The sequence below is a fragment of the Rosa chinensis genome, chromosome 5, assembly GCF_002994745.2.
Source record: "Rosa chinensis cultivar Old Blush chromosome 5, RchiOBHm-V2, whole genome shotgun sequence".
NCBI lineage: Eukaryota > Viridiplantae > Streptophyta > Magnoliopsida > Rosales > Rosaceae > Rosa > Rosa chinensis.
In genome coordinates this window covers 78709199-78728175 of record NC_037092.1, presented here as the reverse complement: position 1 = coordinate 78728175, position 18977 = coordinate 78709199, and the positions used below count along the sequence as shown (strand labels likewise).

General features: G+C 38.8%; 2 protein-coding genes across 3 annotated transcripts; one reads left to right on the top strand and one right to left on the bottom strand.

The window, feature by feature from the left end:
- The first annotated feature begins 1237 nt into the window (after positions 1–1237).
- On the top strand, positions 1238–2144 carry LOC112167647 (transcription repressor OFP17). The gene has a single exon (XM_024304698.2). It carries the CDS (start codon positions 1458–1460, stop codon positions 2001–2003), a length of 546 nt encoding a protein of 181 aa, XP_024160466.2. The 5' UTR covers positions 1238–1457; the 3' UTR covers positions 2004–2144.
- Positions 2145–2303: 159 nt separating this feature from the next.
- Positions 2304–4355, bottom strand: LOC112167593 (protein GRAVITROPIC IN THE LIGHT 1). 2 transcript variants are annotated; one of them, XM_040505474.1, is made up of 2 exons: positions 4068–4355; positions 2304–3854 (listed from the first exon to the last, which is right to left on the bottom strand). In XM_040505474.1, the coding sequence occupies exon 2, from the start codon at positions 3655–3657 to the stop codon at positions 2374–2376; it is 1284 nt and encodes a 427-aa protein (XP_040361408.1). In that variant the 5' UTR covers positions 3658–3854; positions 4068–4355; the 3' UTR covers positions 2304–2373. The 2 variants fall into 2 exon arrangements, with proteins under 2 accessions (XP_040361408.1, XP_024160400.1); XM_024304632.2 differs by having other exon boundaries at positions 2304–3813.
- Positions 4356–18977: the final 14622 nt, after the last annotated feature.

Sequence of the window (18977 nt, the reverse complement as noted above, 5' to 3'; positions counted from 1 at the left end):
TTTCTGTAATCAAAGTTTTATTTGTCTAAATTTAGAGAGATTAGTTTCCATTTTGGTGACTGAAAATCCTATTAGGGGCAATAGACGTCTATTGGGGGGGGGGGGGGGGCGGGCAATACATGGCTGATAGTCGTCTTTTGGGGGGCAATAGAGGTCTATTGGGGACAAAAAAACCTTTTCGGTGAGATTTTTAGCAAATTCAGGTAGGCGGCGGCCGGTGATCGAATTCCGACTACCAGTGACCGGAATCTAGTGAAAGTTGGCGGATTCCCGCAGCCGGTGACCGGACTCTGGCGAAGTCTCCTATGGTTTCGTTCTCTTCCATTCTCTCTCTCTCTCTCTCTCTCTAAGCAACAAAGAGGTGAGGGTAAAATGGTATTAAAAAAAAATTAAAAAAACAAAAATAAAAATTTTAATAGGGTATTAGGGAAGACCTTCTTAGAGTGTTTTAGATAAGAGAGAATTAAAAAAACTTAATGGGGTAAGTGGAAAAAAATCTCTAAAAATATAATAAATGGACAAAAACCCCATAGCAAAACCACATAGTTGACCAACTATTGTAATCAAAAGGGGGCAACCGCCACCTGCCATCAACCAGCCACCACCGCGAATCCCATTGCTATACCAAGTTACTAACTAACAAAACTTTCTCCGTCAGCCAAAAGCTAACCAAAATATCTATAAGCTAAAGCCTTGAAACCAACCGAAACAGACCAAATCGAACCCCAGTCTCATGCCTTTCACAACAGATCAACAAAGATATATAAAACAATATATGAAGTTGAAGAAGTCGAAACCACCATGGTAATTTTCACTATTACCAAAATTAGTGTGAACTCATCCGAAAATTTACAAATTTGACCCATGCCAAAACCTACATAATCAAACTGGAAACTTTTTTAACCGATCGCAAGTTCGTCTAGGCAATGTGACCATACCCTTGCCCACAAATTGTCTATACGAGCTACAATGACAACAAATCAAGTCTAGAAAGTTCGCCGCCCAACCATGTCATAACCTCTTCGCCTGGCCACCCACCGTTTGACGTCGAAGTAGTACCGTTTTCTTCATCTTGACAATGATACCATATCTCTGGCAGTCTGGCCACCAATTATCCATTAGGTTTCTAGTCAACCGAGTCAAGAAACTGTTCTTAAAATGTGATTTGTTGTTGCTCCTCACGCTATAAGCTTAGGACTTTTTCAGGTTTAATGGTATGCCACTAACTTCACCTAAGACGTGAACCCCAGTACCACCATCACCCAACGAATAAAGTACAAAGCCTTCCTTCATCTCTGTGCAACATCCCATCAGACTGAACACACATTCTCTCTCCCCTTGTTACACCAACTGCTGTTTTAACAAACAAAAAGCTCTAAAGCACGTACCCCTTGGTGCTGAAATAACAAGTTAGAGCTCACCATCCTTTTCCATTCCTGCAATCACACTCATCAACGATGAGGTTAAAAACATCCTTGAAATCCAAGGTACTCCACCCATGCACAAAACTTTTTCGAATCTTCAGATTCAAGATCAAAAAGCCCTTCTTTATAAGACCCCGTCATATTCGTCCTCACTACACGAAGGTTCAAACGGTTCCCAAGAAAAACAAAATGACTGCATTGTTCCAGTCAGCTTTCCGTTCACTGAGGAAGCCAAAAGGAATGAACAGACTAGCAGCGATCAAGAGTTTCTCCGAGAAAGGTGACCACAGAGTGCTTCCTCCCTCACCAGTTACACCAGCCTATGTGAAGGCAACGGCTGAAAAAACAGTAAATTCGGATCACGAAAAAGTGCAAGATGCATGCAGGAGTTTTGAGAACTATTTGGTGGAGATGATTGTTGAAGAAGGGAAAGTGAGGGACTTGACAGATGTGGAAGAGCTTCTGTATTGCTGGAAGAACCTGAAATGCCCTGTTTTTATTGATTTGGTTAGTAGATTCTACGGAGAGCTTTGCAAGGACCTGTTTTCACCTGACACTGATGGAAGTAGTAGCTCATAGTGATTCCGCAATCCAACTCCTTTTTCTACATGCCAAGTCAGTTCGCTGTCCACACACACAGGCTTAATTCTTTTTTTCTTCCATCTTAAATCATAAATTCTTTTGTAATATGCGATATAAACGCTGAATCGAAGTTTTCAAGTAGTAATCTATTAACAGTTCAGAAAGCAATTAACCAGATCCATGCCGAGTGCAGCCCATGTCCATCCATAGTTTAATATAGTTATGTCAAAACAGGAAGGTTGAAAACTATGGACTCAGCTTGGAGGCTAGGTTGAGCTAACTATTGACATTTTCATACCAAAAGAAAGCTAGGTTCAGTTGAATTACCAGTCAGTCAGTAAACATCACCAAGTTGGGATTACAACTTTCATTTTGAAAGATACACACGAGACTTCACTAATGTCTCTAACATTCTAAATCCTGGCATCACCATAAACTCAACCTGTCCTCCATCTGAGACAGCTGCATCTTCCCCATCCTCCACCACCGACTCCATATAAACATGTGAGAATTTGCTTCCTCTTTTGACAGCAAACATTTTTGCTTCAGAATCTATCATAGGTGCAATGCTGTGCAAAACCCAAACCCACCTTGCCATTCTTGCAAATATTTGGTAGAATGACGTTCTTGGATGCTTGCCACTCAATACAAGCGTCCTGTGATCCAGATTCCCAAAGAACCGCGTTTCCATCATTGGATGAACAACTTGTAGATACTTTTCTCCACAATATCGGGCAAAATCTGAGTCTGGGTTCTCAATCAAGGCATCGATGGGATCATCATATCTCATAATACCATCCACATTACAAGATTTTAATGATAACCCATAAAACATTCTCCTTGCAATGTAAGCTTCAAATGCATACTTCTTGTGGGACCTTTTCAAGTAAGCAGCTTCAGCTTCTACTGCCCTTGCCGCCAGATCCAAGTCCCATCCTGTGGCTTTCATCAAGCTGATTAAAGGCTTTGCGAAGTCATGAATTGATTTCGATGCAGCTCTGAAAGTATCCTGAAATCTTGTAATGGTCCAAACCCTTGCAGTCTTCCTTTGCGAACTTATCTGCCTTACCTTCTCAGCCAGTGTCGCATTCACCAAATCCAAATCCCTGAGCTCTTTTTGCAGGCAGATTATCTCAGAATTGTTTACTTCCATTTGCAACTTAAACTCTTCTAGCAGCTTCTCATTCAATTCAATTTTCTTCCTGAGAATATCAGAACGAGAGGACTCTGACTTCAGCTTCACAAACTGCTTCTCCTTATATGCGCGCTTCATCTTGCATATTGCTTCAAGCTCAGCCATAAAACGCTCATCTGCAGCTATAATCTTTTTCGGGTTGTAGGGTAAATGAGCTTCCTGGAGCTGAACATAAGCCAACTTCAGCGTCGAAACAATGTCGAATAACTTGGATAACTCCTCATCTCCACATATTTTGCTGTCTCTTGTAACTTCAACAGGTTGGGGATGGACCTTCACCCCACCACACTCGGTGTCCTCAGTCACATCGCTGCCATCTTCACACGAAGGAGCATTATTGCTGTTGTGAGGTTGGTGCACTCCAATGGATCTCAATTTGCAAACTTTGGCAAACTTGGAGACAATATCAGATATGTTTGAGGAGGGTTTAAGGGGTTTAACCCCAGCAGATTCCATGCCTCAAAACCCTCCGAACTACTGATGCTTCAAATCTAACAACAACGGAACTCACTATCTTTTTTGCTTCCACTAAATAAACTACCAATCTGTTATTAGTGGGATCAATGTGGGCTAAGCAAATCCATCAAACCCCCAAAACAAGAACCACAATTCCTGGGTAACAAACACCCACTAATATAAGACTACCACTAAAGCTACAAAACAAATACAAATGCAAAGGGTTTTAGAGCTTATCCATGAATCCTCACAACCTAGAGCTTGTACAGCTTGAAAACCAAAGACCCAGAATCAATCTAAAAATAGAAACCAAAATTTCAACTAGAACAGACCGAAAAGGAACAAACTTTCAAAAAACCCACAAGCCAAAGAGCAACAGTAGCACAAGAAGCACATTTGGGAGAGCTAACCTTGTTGGGTCTCCAATGTCCAGTCTCAGCAGTCAGAAAATGGGTTTCACTGTTTCAGGCTTTGAGTTTGGTTTGGATTCATTATAACATATATTTTTCTCATTTTTCATAATTCATACAAAACCAAATTATAAAAAACGCGGTGTTATTGAAGAACGTGAGGTTCGAAATATTGACAAAAGAGCTGTGTAAATCATGTAATATTTATTTCATGGGGAAATGGAGCTGAACCGAACCGGGAATCTCTACTGTTTCAGAAGAGAGAAACCTCCTGCCACCATTTTGAAATTCAAAGCGTTTTTTCTTTTATTATTATTATTGAGATTTTAGGGAAAGAAGAGCACACGAGTTTAAAAATCTCTGACCGCACGCGAGTTTCTTTTACTTCTGTGTGTCAGAGCGTCACGCATTCCGAGGTGTGTTTTTGGATTTCCAGATTGAATATCAGCCGTCCAACGGGGTGTAGTGGGTCGCGGTGAAATCGAGCTTTGTGTTTTTCTATTCGGTTGTTATCGGGTATTTGAATCCGGCTCCAAAAGGGTTATTCTAGTCGGATAAGGAGGTCAAACTACAAAATTCGGTCGATTTGGATCGGGTATATATATGACCTTTCAATAAAAGATTTATTTTTTATTGTCATTTTAAGAGATTCTTTGTGTGACCGATTTTTTGATCATATATCGCAATCGCTTGATTTTTAGTTATTCATACGTAAATCACTTTTGTAAAGTTTCAACTAAATTGATAATTGTTAAGGCATTCATTATCGTGATTTACCATTATAAACATGAACAGTTCAGGTTGGACAGATTTGGTTTGTCCATCACATTAATCTAGTTCAGTACCTTAATGATTATCAATTTGACTAAAAATTTACGAAAGCAATCTACTCTTGTAGACCTAAAAACTGAATGGTCAATATGCTAGTATGTGATCGAAAAATTGATTTCACAAACAATCCCTTTAAATGGCCAAAAAAAAAAATGATCTCTTACTATAAGGGCCTTCTGTGTGTGTGGGGCCACATATATATGGTCATTCTAGTGAGGGATCCCTATTTTGGCCACTTTAAGGGATAGCTTATGGGTCTAACCACCTTTCGATCACATCTCCACATCTCCAGCATTCAGTTTTTAGGTCTATATGAGTAGATCGCCTCTTAAATTTTAAGTCAAATTGATAATCATTAAGCTATTCAAAACTGTGATTTATAATTATAAACATGTGATACGATAAAATCAAGTGTTAAACTTAACCATGCAAGATGTAGTCGTTAGCAATACAGAGTAAGGAAGGATTGTTCGATTCCATAGATGAGGGTAACTTTATAATTTACACAAAAGAAAACAAAACTAACTAGTACACAATAACAAACAAACAATTAAACTAACTAAAAGAAAACAAATGCAAAGAAATAGGGGAAGGAGAGGAAGCAACGAAAATAGAAGAAAAGAGAACAAAAACAATATTTTGGGGTCACGAAATTAAGAAGAGAAAGCAAAGAAAAAAATTTTAATTTTTGGTTTTGAGAAAACAAGATGGAGAAAACGTTATAGACTCGGAAATCCATCACCAATTACGTTCGAACAATGTTAAGTTAATCTAGTTTCAACTACTAAGGTGTGAACATAAACCAGCCAAGAAACAAGTCGGAGCAGATCATGTCCCTTATTAATGTTTCTCTAAGTATTTAGTCTACGTGAATGCACAATAGCTAAACATATCAAACATGCAATCAAGACATAGAACTTTATCCTATCAACAACACATCTAGTGTCAGCATGTTTGAAGCATTAAGATCTCATGGAAATGATTGGCTATAGAGTTGCATCCTAGTGTGGATCGCCTACCTAGCACGCTCTTCTAATTGTTTAAAACATTAGCTTTTGTCCAACGCCTTACATTCTTGTGGATTAGAAAACAAGATGATTAGGTGAGTTATTTTCTAAATCCTACCTCCAATTACATGCATAAATCCTATGTTTGCGACCATAAAACAAACACATGCAAAAGTTTTCAATCAAGTAGAATTAAACAAACCTCGCCTTTAACAAAAAGTAACTAACCACACATCGTCTTAAATCCAACAAATAAAAAGATAAGTATTAGATTACAAGAGAATAAAAATCGTAAAGGAATAAGATGAAAGCCACGAGTTCACTTTTAGGCAGCATTGGACGCCAGAACTCCTTCAAGATGGTTCACGGCAGAGGCTTGATGAGGATGGATGATGGTGTGTACGGTTTTTGCTCTTCAAGGGTTTGGTAATTCAAGACTTGTGAACTAGGGAATTAGGGCCAAAGATGGCGTTGTAGGTGGTGTCTTTCAACGTGTGCAGAGGCTGTATATATATAGGAGAAGCACAGCCCTAGTTTTCTTCTTCAACAATGCTTTTAAAACCTTCCCTAGTTGCTTATGGATTCCTTTGATTGGTGCACAATTTAATTGTCTTCAAGCCTTTGTAATCTTCTCCTTGACAATTACAGCATCAATAACCTACTAAAACCGCACAAGAAATCTGTCCAACGAAGATTCTCAGCCAAACCACCCTGTTTTGACTAGGATTCAATTTTCTGTCTTTGAAGCTTCCTTCTTGGACTAGGACCGACTTACTCTTGCTATGTTTCTAGATGGTTCTCAACTTCTACATGTTCAATGACATCATATCTTCTAGAATGATTAATAACCTTTTGGAAAAACTCCAAGTAAGTCGCCAAAAAAGATCTCCTAAAAAACTTCATGAAAAGCTGATAGTTTCTGCCTTCTCAGGAAGCCTAAATTGAGCTTGATTTCATGTTTCCGCGTTGATGCTTCTAGCCCTTTCTGCAAAGATGCAGTTGGAAGGATGCAAGAAACACTCCCCAAAACTGTTCCAGAAAAGCTTATTCTGAAACTGCAGTTTCCTGCTTTGCAGCAACTGTTTTTTACAATGATATCCGTAGACTTCTCTTGTAATTTTCGGCCAAAGGGGTGATCAAACTTAGTCTTCTGCATCAGTACTTCATGATCCATTGTTTCATTGCTCCCTTTGAACTCTTGTTTCCCTTGAACTGCTTCACGAACTACCTAAAAAGAAAATATAGTTAAATTGGACTTTTTAAAGGAAAGAACTAAAAAAAGTGTAAAGGATTGCACATTATATTTGTCGCATTTTATGCTCTTATCAACATGAACGGTTCATGTTGGACAGATTTCGTTCGTCCATTAAATTAAACTAGTTCGATATCTTAATGATTATCAATTTGGCTGAAAATTTACAGATTTGATCTATACATTAGGACAAAAAAAATGAACGGTCGAGATGCCAAAATGTGATCGAAAAGTGGGTCCTAGATGGATCTCTTAAAATGACAAAAAAAAATGGATATCTTAGTGGAAGGGTCCTCATATATATATATATATATATATATATATATATATATATATATATCTGTGTGTGTGCGCGCGCACGCGCGTGTGTAACCCCTCCTCATCCTGCACCTCCAAGAATTCCACACGAGTAACTCTACCTACAATAATCTCCTTCTTCCTTCCCATCGTCCTTTCTCTGAGAGCAATTATGCCCATATTAATACGGCAACCCACTATATGTGGAGATTGCCGCATCGGGAAGAAATATGGTTGGCTTTTATTGATGATGAACAACAACTAGCTCAACTCCAAAGACCACAATGTCTTCCTTGCTAAAGTCTCAAATTAGGTAGCTTTGGCTTTGTGTACGTGTTTAATTCATTTTCTTGTCTTGAATTTGTTAATTATTGAATGAAGGGTGGGGCTATTTCTACCCCACCAAATGCTTTGTTCACCCTACAATAAATTTTTTTTTTTTATTTTTTTTTTACTTTGTTAAGGGGATCCCAAAGGCTTCCTAGGCCCAAGATAAACCACTTCGGCGCATATGAAATGCTCAAACTGTGCATTGCAGCACAGTGTCTGCCCACTTAGACAGTTTCGGGGTTCTAACCTAGGTTGGAGAGCGCACCCAACTAGGCAAGAACCATTAGGCCACGTGCAGTGGTTATAAAATTTTTATCTTGAAACTCCTATTTCACCTTCAAATAATTCAGATTAAAGAAAAAAAAATATCACCATTGAAAATGTGAAACTGGAAAAAAAAAAAAAAAAAAAAAAAAAACACACCATCGTGCTACAATCCCATTCCTTCTAGTTTCTTTTTACACTTTTGATTTTTTTCCTCTTCTATATCTTCTCCCTTCATCAACTATTGTGACGTAGAATCACATGAAGTAGAATAAAATAATATTAACCAACAATTCTTTTCACTTGTTGCTATAACATGAAAATTTTGTCTAACTAATTGTTTGGTAGGCTAGCGATGAAGTAGATAAGATGAATTTTTTTTTTGTACAGAAAGCTTAGATGATAAAATGGATGTCTGTTGGGTAAAGTTTTATTTATCAATAAAATTGATTTCTCACTTTCATTGTATTTCTATTAATAATTGTTGTTAAGGACAATTTTGAGATTTTAAAGAAAAAATTTAGTTATAGGGTGAACAGAGTGTTTAGTATGGTGGAAATAGCCGCACCCTTGAATGAATAAAGGCTAACTTCAATTGAGAATTCAATCCATGAATGCTCAGTGATATTCCATTGCGGTGAAGAGAACAGTAGAGGGAAGGGTTGGTGCTATCTCGATGGTGAGAGATGTTTATTTTTGTTATTTATTTTATTTCATATAAGGTTAAACTGGAGATTAAAACTGTATAAAAAATTGAAGAGGTCGAGATACTAGATTAGGAGGTTTGAATAGAGTCACCTTTTTTGATATTGTTCGTTCAAATGTCGATAACATCAAATTGCGGAAACATATAATTTCAAATATTTTTTTTTTGAATAAATAATTTCAAATATATTAATATTATGTAAGTTTCACTACTGCGTTTAGATTTCAATATTGAATATTAGCCGTCCAATGACCTATAATGGTCATAGGGAAGTCAGACTTGAACTGAGTATTTTAATCTATTATAATAATCGGGTAATTGAATCTGACTCAATGAATTTTGTTTATTCTGAATTATTTGGAGAAATAAATTTGATAATTTTTTGTACTAAGCTCCGTTTAGATTCACTAAGGTTTAGAACTAGGATTTTTTCTTTTCCTTTTGATAGTGCTTGGATCCACGAAAATGTGAGTCTAGATGGGTTTTATTCAGTTCTATGTCGACTTATATTACTTCAAGTTCAAGCAAGCTTGGGTTTCGATCAATAGACTTTGATCGACTAACGGATCCAAGGGATGTTATTGTTGATAATACAGGACACTTGAATTGTCAAAGCATTAACATGCTTAGTGAAATTGGAGTCTATATAGAGGTTAAGATGTGATGAAATAGCTAGTGGGAAGCGCATGATAAGGTACGGTTATGACAAAGTGTTCAATTAATTACTTTAAAGAAACTAAAACAATCACAGTTCGTGAAACAAAGTGAGTTAACAACTTAACATGAAGGAAGACGGGTGAGGAAAATAATTCCACAACTGCCAAAGTCTATTGGGGTACATTGGGTTGTCGGATTTCCTGACATTTTACAATCCTAAGGCGCCAAACCCTAAATCTGATTGAGAGATTGTTTAGAAGAAAACTTATTGGAATGAAGGCTTTGTTTTAGAATCCTGTAAAGTGGACATGTCTAACACTGTAACTAGACGAGAAGTTAGCATTTGGTTGATACATATGTTGAAAATTCGCATAATCACGTGAAGGGTCTGAGGTGAGTAGCTGAGTTGATAAATGTATGCTTAAAAGAGACAGGAAGTAAGTACAATTCCAGAAAGAGGGAGAGAAACAAGAAGCAAAACAACGGAGCTAGCTCTGAAAATCTTCAATATTGAGACGTATGAATGAAGCCAAAGCTTGTGAAAACTGAAAACTATAGAAAAATGAGAAAGGACGTACTAGGGACCATTGCAAATGGATGGATGAAACCTACCTGCCTCCTCTTAGAATCCTATTTCATCTGGGTATAAAAATAAGGATTAAATTTAATTTAATCCCTTGAAGTTTAGGGCTAAAATCATTTTGGTCCCTCTTTCTGAGAATTAATCACGTTGGTCCCTATACTCTCAAATGACATCACCTAAGTCTAAAATTTGAATTTGGCTCGAAACATGACATAATGTGTTGAGCTGGACCGGACATGCGGACTCACTTTTCAGCCTTTGACCTTGCAAGAAAGGTGAAATTCTCAAAATGACCTTTGAGGCTAAATTCATTTTTTTAAAAAAATTGAGTGTTCTCTCTCTCTCTCTCTCTCTCTCTCTCTCTCTCTCTCTCTCTCGTACAGAAACCCAGAAGCCCCTCCTCCAGTCCTCCTTGACCACTTCATCCCCACCGCCGATTCCTCTTCATCTTTAAGTAGTGGTGGGTACTATGAAGCTGTTTTCGACGTTGGCTGTGGCGGTGCTGAACTGGGCGGCGACAGTCAGCAATCTCCAAAGAATCCATCTTTAGATAGCTTCCCATCAATTTAGTTCAATCACCCACGTCAAATTAGAGGCTTTTTCTTCAAACCCAGATCAAGAATCAAAAATCCAATACAAGAAACAGCGATGCTAACATAGAAACAGAGAAACCCATTACAGCATAATCAAAGCTTCTTACTTTATGAACCAAAGGGGCAAAATGAGAGAAACCCAGTTTGGGAGACGGCGAAGGGCTTCTGCAAAGTAAGTGGCGATCTTTCTCATAGCGTCGGTTTGGGAGATGGCGAGTGTGCCTACTTGCTTCACGAGCGTGTTGACTACCTTCAAGTTATCTTGCTAAACAACCTCAGCACATGCCATGAGTGTGTGCACCAATCTCACCTTTGGATCCTGTGAATTAACAACAATGAGTGGCCGAGGCTCAATCGAAGAAGAAGACGATGATGTTGAACCAATTGTGGTTTTCAACCGTTCGCAATTGATTTCAGTCTCGATTTGCAATTGGGATTGTGGGTAGGCTGCAATACCAGCAGTGGCTCTGAGATCATACTCGGAGTTGTCATCGTAAATGGCCCGAGATTGGGTCTCAACATGCTTCTGCTTCTGTTAATGTTTAAGATTGAGCGGTAGCTTAATCTTTGTTAATGCTAGTCCGATGGGCGGACTGCTACTTGCAACGTTCTCAGAGCTTCCGCTACCTGTCAAGTGAAATACAAAGCTGCGTTAGAGGGAGACTGCGTTGGGCGGTCTTCTCTTCTCTGATGCCTAAGTTAGTCAATGTATTTATGTTGACAGAATAACAGTAGGTAAGTAGTAAATGCGTAATTAATGAGGAGAGAGGAGAAAACCTTTTATAGATGGGGAAGAGATTGATCTCTTCCATGTTTTCGATGTGGGACTGATGTGCTTCAGTCCCAGCTTCTGATACCATCTTGACGCGGCGCGTCGGCGGTGATCTGGGGGTGAGCTGGGGCTCAGGCGGTAGCCTGCTTGGCTGTGTTTCCGTTGGTCACCCCGCTGGCGGTAGCATGAGCGTGGCTCATTATAGATAATTATGCTTGGCAAATGCTCATGTAAGTACGTGTAAGTACAACTTCTACTATTGAGAGTTTGACGAGTTGTCAATTGGGTTGAGTTCAGAGAGCATGATCTAGAGCCAACCGAAGAGATTAGTCATGTAGGAGGACCTGAATTCGTAACCCAAAACGGCCAATAACTCATCCATGCTTCCAAATGCTTACTCTTCCTCCCAAATTGTGGCCTTGCTGCTATTATAGATGGATGTATTGCCACCATTTTGACCTTTGCCGCAACTAATTTGGTGATTTCGCTTCATCTTTTCTTTGATGTTTGACTGTTAGCATGGTCGCCGATATAGAGAAGAAGAAGAAGAAGAAGAAAAAGAAGAAGAAGAAGAAGAGAGAAAGAGAGAGACAGAGAGAGAGAGAGAGAGAGAGAGAGAGAGTAGAAATATCCATTTTTCCCTTCTTGGCGATTTAAAGTCTGAAAAGTGGGTCCTCATATCTGTGTAACGTCAGCTTGTGATGTCATGATTTGAGCAAATTTTGAAATTTGGACTCGGATAATGGAAATTAGAAGTGTAAGGACCAACATGATTAATTCTAAAAAAGAGGTATCAAACTGATTTTAGCCCTAAAATTCAAGGAACTAAACTGAATTTAATCATAAAAATAATGTGATCAAATCTAAACTACAAAGTTTCTTTCTATAATCAATAAATAGCTCCTGCAAAGATAGCTAGAATATTACAGCATTAAAAAAATAAGCAACTTCATCTGGGTGAGATGGAAGAGTGGTTGTGTGCATGCATGTTAGTTTCTTTTACTTGGCCTTTAGGGCTCCTCATTCCCCCAAAACCATCTCTCAAATATAAACTACTTACGGACAATTACAAAGAGAGCTTCGATCTATCACATATATTAATCTGTTGAAGAATGTTGACTTTTGGTGTGCCTTGTCAAACTAGATTTAGTTCTATAGTTGTAATATGAGAGAACGTTCTATAATTCCTAGTTCTATTCGAAATAGGTTTCCTTGTATCACAAGACAATGTACTTTGTAATCCCTATATATAGGGCTCCTATTATCAATAATAGAACACAACTATTCTCTCTCAATTCTCTCTCGAATCCTTCATTCTTAAACACGCTATCAGCACAAGCCCTAACCCTGAAACCAGAAAATCACCCAAGAGTTAGCCTCACCACCGTGGAAGTCCTACCACTGCGCGCGCCCGTGCGCCTTGCTTGCTGCCATTATGGCATCACCGCAACGCAGCTAGCGTCACTAGCCTTTGATCGGCTCATCCCCACGCACCAAGGAGACGACCTTGGCCCCTCAACCTTCAGTAGCAACCGTACGCCTCCTCCGCGCTGTCTAGTAGTGCTCTCGGCCCCCTCACCTGCCTACATCTCCATTAAGCCTCGCCCTGCTTTTTAGCCGCGCACCACCAAGCCTCCAAGGCCTATTGTCGACATACATCGTCTCCAAAGTTCAAGCTTCCAAGTTTATAAGGTTTCAAGCTCCAATTTCAACCAAGTAAGTTTTTAATTAAATTCTTGCTTTTTGTTTTTATTTAATTTCTTTTCTTTTTCTCAAGGACTTTCAACCTCCCTTCTTCTTCGTCCCACATTTTTATAACGTGAGTTCAATTCTCTAAAAGCGGAATTGTGGCGATTCACTCTATATACGAACTAAGAGTGTTCGTAAGACTTAGGACTAAGAGCGTCTGTAAGCATCGATTCATGACCATATAAACATTATTTCCATCTAATCCAAATATTCCTGGAAATCGATTTCTTGGTAGCATAGCTCAGAAATCTTATTATTATTAGTTGTCGTGGAAGTTTTGACTCTAAAACTAATATGTTTTTCTTCTTCTTTTCAGGATGTCGAATGAACCAAGACTTGACTTTCCCATGCTTGACTCAACAGGCTCAGAATACCATAGCTGGGTCACTGACGTTGAGAACCATCTCACTTCAAGAAGGATATTACCCATAATTTGGGCACCAAACCTGGAGGTCATATTTGATCGTACGCCTACTAGGCATGCTCAAGCTCTCATCCTAATGTGATGTCACATGGACAAATCACTCCGAATGGATTACATGTCGATCAAGGATGCAAGAGAATTATGGGTGGCGCTAAAAGAGCGTTTTGGAAACATCCAAGATTCCCTCCTCCCGAACTTAAAGGTTCAATGGAACAATCTGCATGTAGCTGACTTCAAGTGTATTGCTGAATATAATTCAAAAGTTCTACACCTCTGATGCGCTCGAAAGCAAGCGCATAATTTAACCCTGAAATGTCATTAGTAGTATAAGTAAGTAGGGATCGTTCTATTCCGGGGATTGAGGGTACACCTGTCAATGTAGGACAAACAAACAATTAAAATTAAAACAAAGTATATTATTTACACAATATAGACATATTTACGAAAAAAGGGGAATATTTTTGATTTTGGTTTTCGAAAATTAAATTAAGTTAAGAAAATAATTCAAATGCAAAAACATAAAAATACGAATGGAATGAGAGAACAAAGATCGAAACCGAAACATATGATTAAATCGATTCAAGTTCTAACATTGTTCATTAAGGTCATGCAAGAGGAATTGATCATGTGAAACGTTAAAAGCAAACAATTTCCCATATTTTACTTTCAATGCTAATTAATCTAAGTGAAAGCACAAAGACTAATCCTATCAAACATGCATGCAAGCCCTAGAAAGCTAGTCAAACACAACATATTCAACGCAATAAGCACCTAGAAAGGCTATCAACTCAAGTGTGCAACTTAGTATGAAAAAGTCCACCTAATTGCAATTCTCTTTGATTAAATTCGGTTTTTGCACAAAACCTTTACTACTTATTGATTCAAGAACACAAAACCAAAAAGTTGATTCATGTTCTCAAATTCGTAGCACCATTCATATAAAAACCCTAAAAGTTTCTAACCATTCAAGATTAATATACAAAAGATTTCTATCATGCAAATCTAATCAAACACTCACACAAAAGCAACCATAAATCGCAATATATGAATCTGAAAATATCAATTAATCAAAAAAAATTCCAGAATTCAACAATTGTTCAAACATATATGTCAACTAGGGCAAAACCAACGAATTACAAAGCAAAGGTTACAAGGAGAATCGGATTACACCGTGGATGAAGATGAGATGAATGAATTGATGTGGTCTCTTGAATTTCGAAAGCAATCTTCAAGGTGGAGGATGGAAGATGCTCACGGCTTGTCTTCTTCTTCCTTGGCCTTGCTTGAACTTCGTGGTTGCCCTAGAGGATGGAAGAACTCACGGCTCTCTAAGAAACTTTTCTGATTTTTTTCTCCAGTGTAGAACGTAAAGAATGGGAACCCCTCACGATGAGAAAGTGTGAGAATATATAGGGGACGGCCCCTAGGTCTCCAAGCCGTCCAAAACCCTAGAGAACCTCACGGCATTTGCTTGCTTCCTCCACATAATTTCCCCCAATGATTTCTTGCCACATAAGCCCTATGAGGTGGTGCAACCAATCACAAAATTCCAATATTAATTCCCTAAATAATCCTTGCCGAAATATAGAGATATTTTCTGATTTTAGACATTTAATTTCGGCCAAAACTCTTTAGGGAATGTAGGAATGTATCTAGACTTCTTTTGAGCTTTTCTTGGTCTCCACCTTTTTCTCTTCCCTTAAAACTCTCTAGAGGATGACATCTTGCCGAAATCTCTAGGGTTTCTTCTTTAATTCACGGCTCATTCCTTCTTTTCCTCTTGGCTTGGACGGCAAAAGATATTCTAGGGTTTATCTCTTGATGTATTTCCATAAAAATAGCCCTAGAAAATCTCCCTAGAAAATCTCCTTTTAATTTCTGATTTTTGGACGCCACTTCCTTGTTTCTCTCTTCATCTTGGACGGCAAAACTCCCCTAGGGTTTATTCATGCGTCAAAAACCCTAATTGTATGGGCTTTATGGGCCTTTTATCCATTTGCCGAAAATCCACTTCATTCTTGAGAGTTCTTGGGCCTTGTTGCTTCTCATTCAAGCCTTGTCATCTTCCAATGTCATAACACTTTATTTTTCCATTTTTCTTTCATAGTAACGTTGGAAACTTCATTGGTGAGCTTTCCTCCTTTCCGCAGGGTTTCCTGGTTGGACCAGGAAAACTTCTTTTCTTCATTTCTGCTCATTTCTGTGGCTCATTGTTCTTCATCTTTGCTCCCCTTGGTGTTCGCAAGCTCCTCTTTCCATTTGTGAGTTCATTTCCACTTTTTAGCTCCGAGGTCCTGAAAATAGAAACTAGTGAGAAAAAATAGAAACTTTCCTAAAATGAAAAATGGCAACTTTCCTAAACTGAAAATGGAAACTTTCTAAAAATGAAAAGTAGAAACTACAAGAATAGAAACTTTCTACAAATAGGAACTTTCCCAATCAAAGAATGGAAACTTTCCTAAACAGGGTTTTCATAAGGAAATAACGCAAGAAATGCAGGGAAAAGTAAGTAAAACGTCGCATTAAAATGCTCCTATCAACCTCAAATCTATGTTGGGATTCTATGGACAACCTGTCACAGAGCAAGAGCTAATTGAGAAAACTCTCTCCACCTTCCCCGTCTAAGCAATTTTGGTATTAAAGCAATATAGAGGTGAATACAATGCTGGACGGATCACGATGTTTAATCAGCTAATCAATGTTCTGTCTATGGCTGAGAAACATGATAACATTCTCGTGAAGAATTATAATTCAAGGCCCGTTGGAACTAAGAGCGTTCACGAGGCAAATAATAATGCACCCAAAGAAGTGCGCAAGGAGCGGAATTCTAAGAATAAGGGACATAATGGACGTATGGGTTCATATGACCGCCCTAAATAGGAAGGTAACCTCCAAATTAGAGCGGGATCACGTGGCAACGTTGCCACACGTGGGAGAGGTGGTCGTGGCGCCGCCGGCAATTGGGGAGCCACCATGGGCCATGGTGGTGGTGTCAACCCCCCTAGGGGACGTCCACAATGTGCACAAAGTGCAAGTACGTCAATTAAAGGGAGTCAACCACAGTGACGTGTGTCATCAATGTGGATCAAGTGAGCATTGGTTCAAGCAATGCAAGGCATATAGGGACCTGAGGGAGCAAGAAGTCTATCTTGCTGAAGAAGAATATAATGGTGAAGACAATGACATCAATATCTCACCATAACAGACTTCAAAGCTGGAGAAGTGCACAAGGATGTCGCAGGCTTTGATTAGAATTGTCCTTTTATTTTTCCAAGAATTATGTAATGGCAATTATGCTTTTAAATCAATAAAATGACATTTTGTTTTAACTCTTTCTCACTAGGCTCATCCAATTAATTGTGATTTCTAGGAAAGGTTTGACCAAGAGAGCGGTTTTACAAGAGAGCATAGCTCCACCAAAATCTTGACTTACCTTACATGGTCACAACCAAATTGGAGTTACCAAAAGGATTGAGTGAGAAAATCTATCTAAATTTGATTTTTTACTTTGGATTAGATTTCGGTCAAGAAACGTCGATGTAATCATTGGTTATTATTAATAAAGTATCGATTTATTTCTTTGAATGTCTTGGACATATTTTAATTTCAAACTTTATTGTTTTTCAGTATATTTTCTAGAGAACTAGAATGCCTCGTGGATAGTGTTACTACGCACACCATACTTCGATATCGGCAATTATTCCTTTGGATGTCGCCTGCTCGATCTTCTGTGACTACAATGGCTGGATCATCAAAATTGAGTCATGGTAGAGGATCAGCCCAATTTATGTTGCCAAATGGCACAAATATTAATGTCACTGTAGCTTTATATGCTCCTAGGGCTGGAAGAACCCTATTGAGCTTCAAAGATATAAGAGCCAATGGTTTTCATGTGGAAACACATTGTGAGAATTGACAAGAGTTCCTTTGCATCACCTCTAATGACTATGAATATAAACAAGTATTAGAGAAACTTATGTGTCGTTCTAGAGGGTTGTATGCAACCACTATTTGAATCATTGAATCAAACCATGTCGTGAGAGATGACTTATGGGATTCCGACACCTATAGGCTTTGACATGACCGTTTGGAACACCCAGGTCGTGACATAATGATCCGTATATTAAGGACTTCACACAGACATCCATTTTTCAGAATGCAAAGAAGAAAAACCGAAAGTCGGTTCAAAGAGAAGCACATGCGCCTTATGGCACCAAACCTATGCAAGCTCGGGCATTCAAGGCCGGGGCCGCCTACCCTCTGCGGCCCAAAGGTGGTTTTGACGCCACAAGTGCCTCTTTGACCCCTTTTTCTACTTCGAAAGTTAACTGTGACTTCATGACTCAACCAAAATCCTCATTGGTTGCTTCTAAAGCCCATCATTCATTCTGCAAAGCCTGATCTTTAGCAAAATTAGGATCGAGACTATCCTATGCAAATGACACTAAAGCAAATATTCCATTCTTACAAAGAATCCAAGGTGATATTTGTGGACCTATTCAACCACTTTGCTGACCATTTAGATATTTTATGGTGTTGGTTAATGTATCGACACACTGGTCCCATGTCATACTATTGTCCACAAGGAACGTTGTATTTGCTAAACTCCTAGCACAAATCATTAAGTTAAGGGCTCACCACCCTGATCATCCTATTAAGTCAATACGTCTTGACAATGGTGGGGAGTTTACATAAAAAACTTTTGATGATTATTGCATGTCCATTGGGATTGAAGTTGAACATCCAGTTCCTCATGTTCACACCCAAAATGGTCTTGCAGAAGCTACCATTAAAAGACTTAAAATGGTTGCTAGAGCATTGGTTATGCGCACCAATCTCCCTGTTTCTGCTTGGGGCTATGCAATATTGCATGCAGATGTACTTATTCGTCTGAGGCCCACTGCCACTTATTCGTTTGAGGCCCACTGCCACTTAACCTTTCTCTGTGACCCAGCTGGTTACTGGATATGAACCAGATGTCTCACACTTATGCATATTTGGGAGTGCAGTCTATGTGCCAATTGCACCGCCATAACGCACCAAAATGGGTCCTCAAAGACAATTAGGCATTTATGTTTGATATGAATTCTCCAACTATCATCTACTACTTAGAACCCTTGACATGCGATCTTTTTATCGCTAGATTTAAGGATTGTCACTTTGATGAGATAGTTTTCCCTTCGTTAGGGGGAGATAAGAACAAAAATGTTCAACAGGAATGACAGGAATTGTCGTGGTCTGTCCCCACTTTGTCTCAACTTGATTCCTGAACCACACAGTCCGAAATTGAAGTGCGGAGAATACTCGATCTTTAAAACGTAGCAGATTCGATGCTTGATGTGTTTACTGATATTGCTAATGTGACGAGATCACACATACCTACTGCAAATGTGCCTGCAAAGATTGAAGTCCCTAAAAATACAGGGCATGACGCCATACCAAGGG

Bases quoted from the DNA above. Each gene is read 5' to 3' on its own strand.
- LOC112167647 (XM_024304698.2), top strand. From the start codon at position 1,458: ATGAGGTTAAAAACATCCTTGAAATCCAAGGTACTCCACCCATGCACA.
- LOC112167593 (XM_040505474.1), bottom strand. From the start codon at position 3,657: ATGGAATCTGCTGGGGTTAAACCCCTTAAACCCTCCTCAAACATATCT.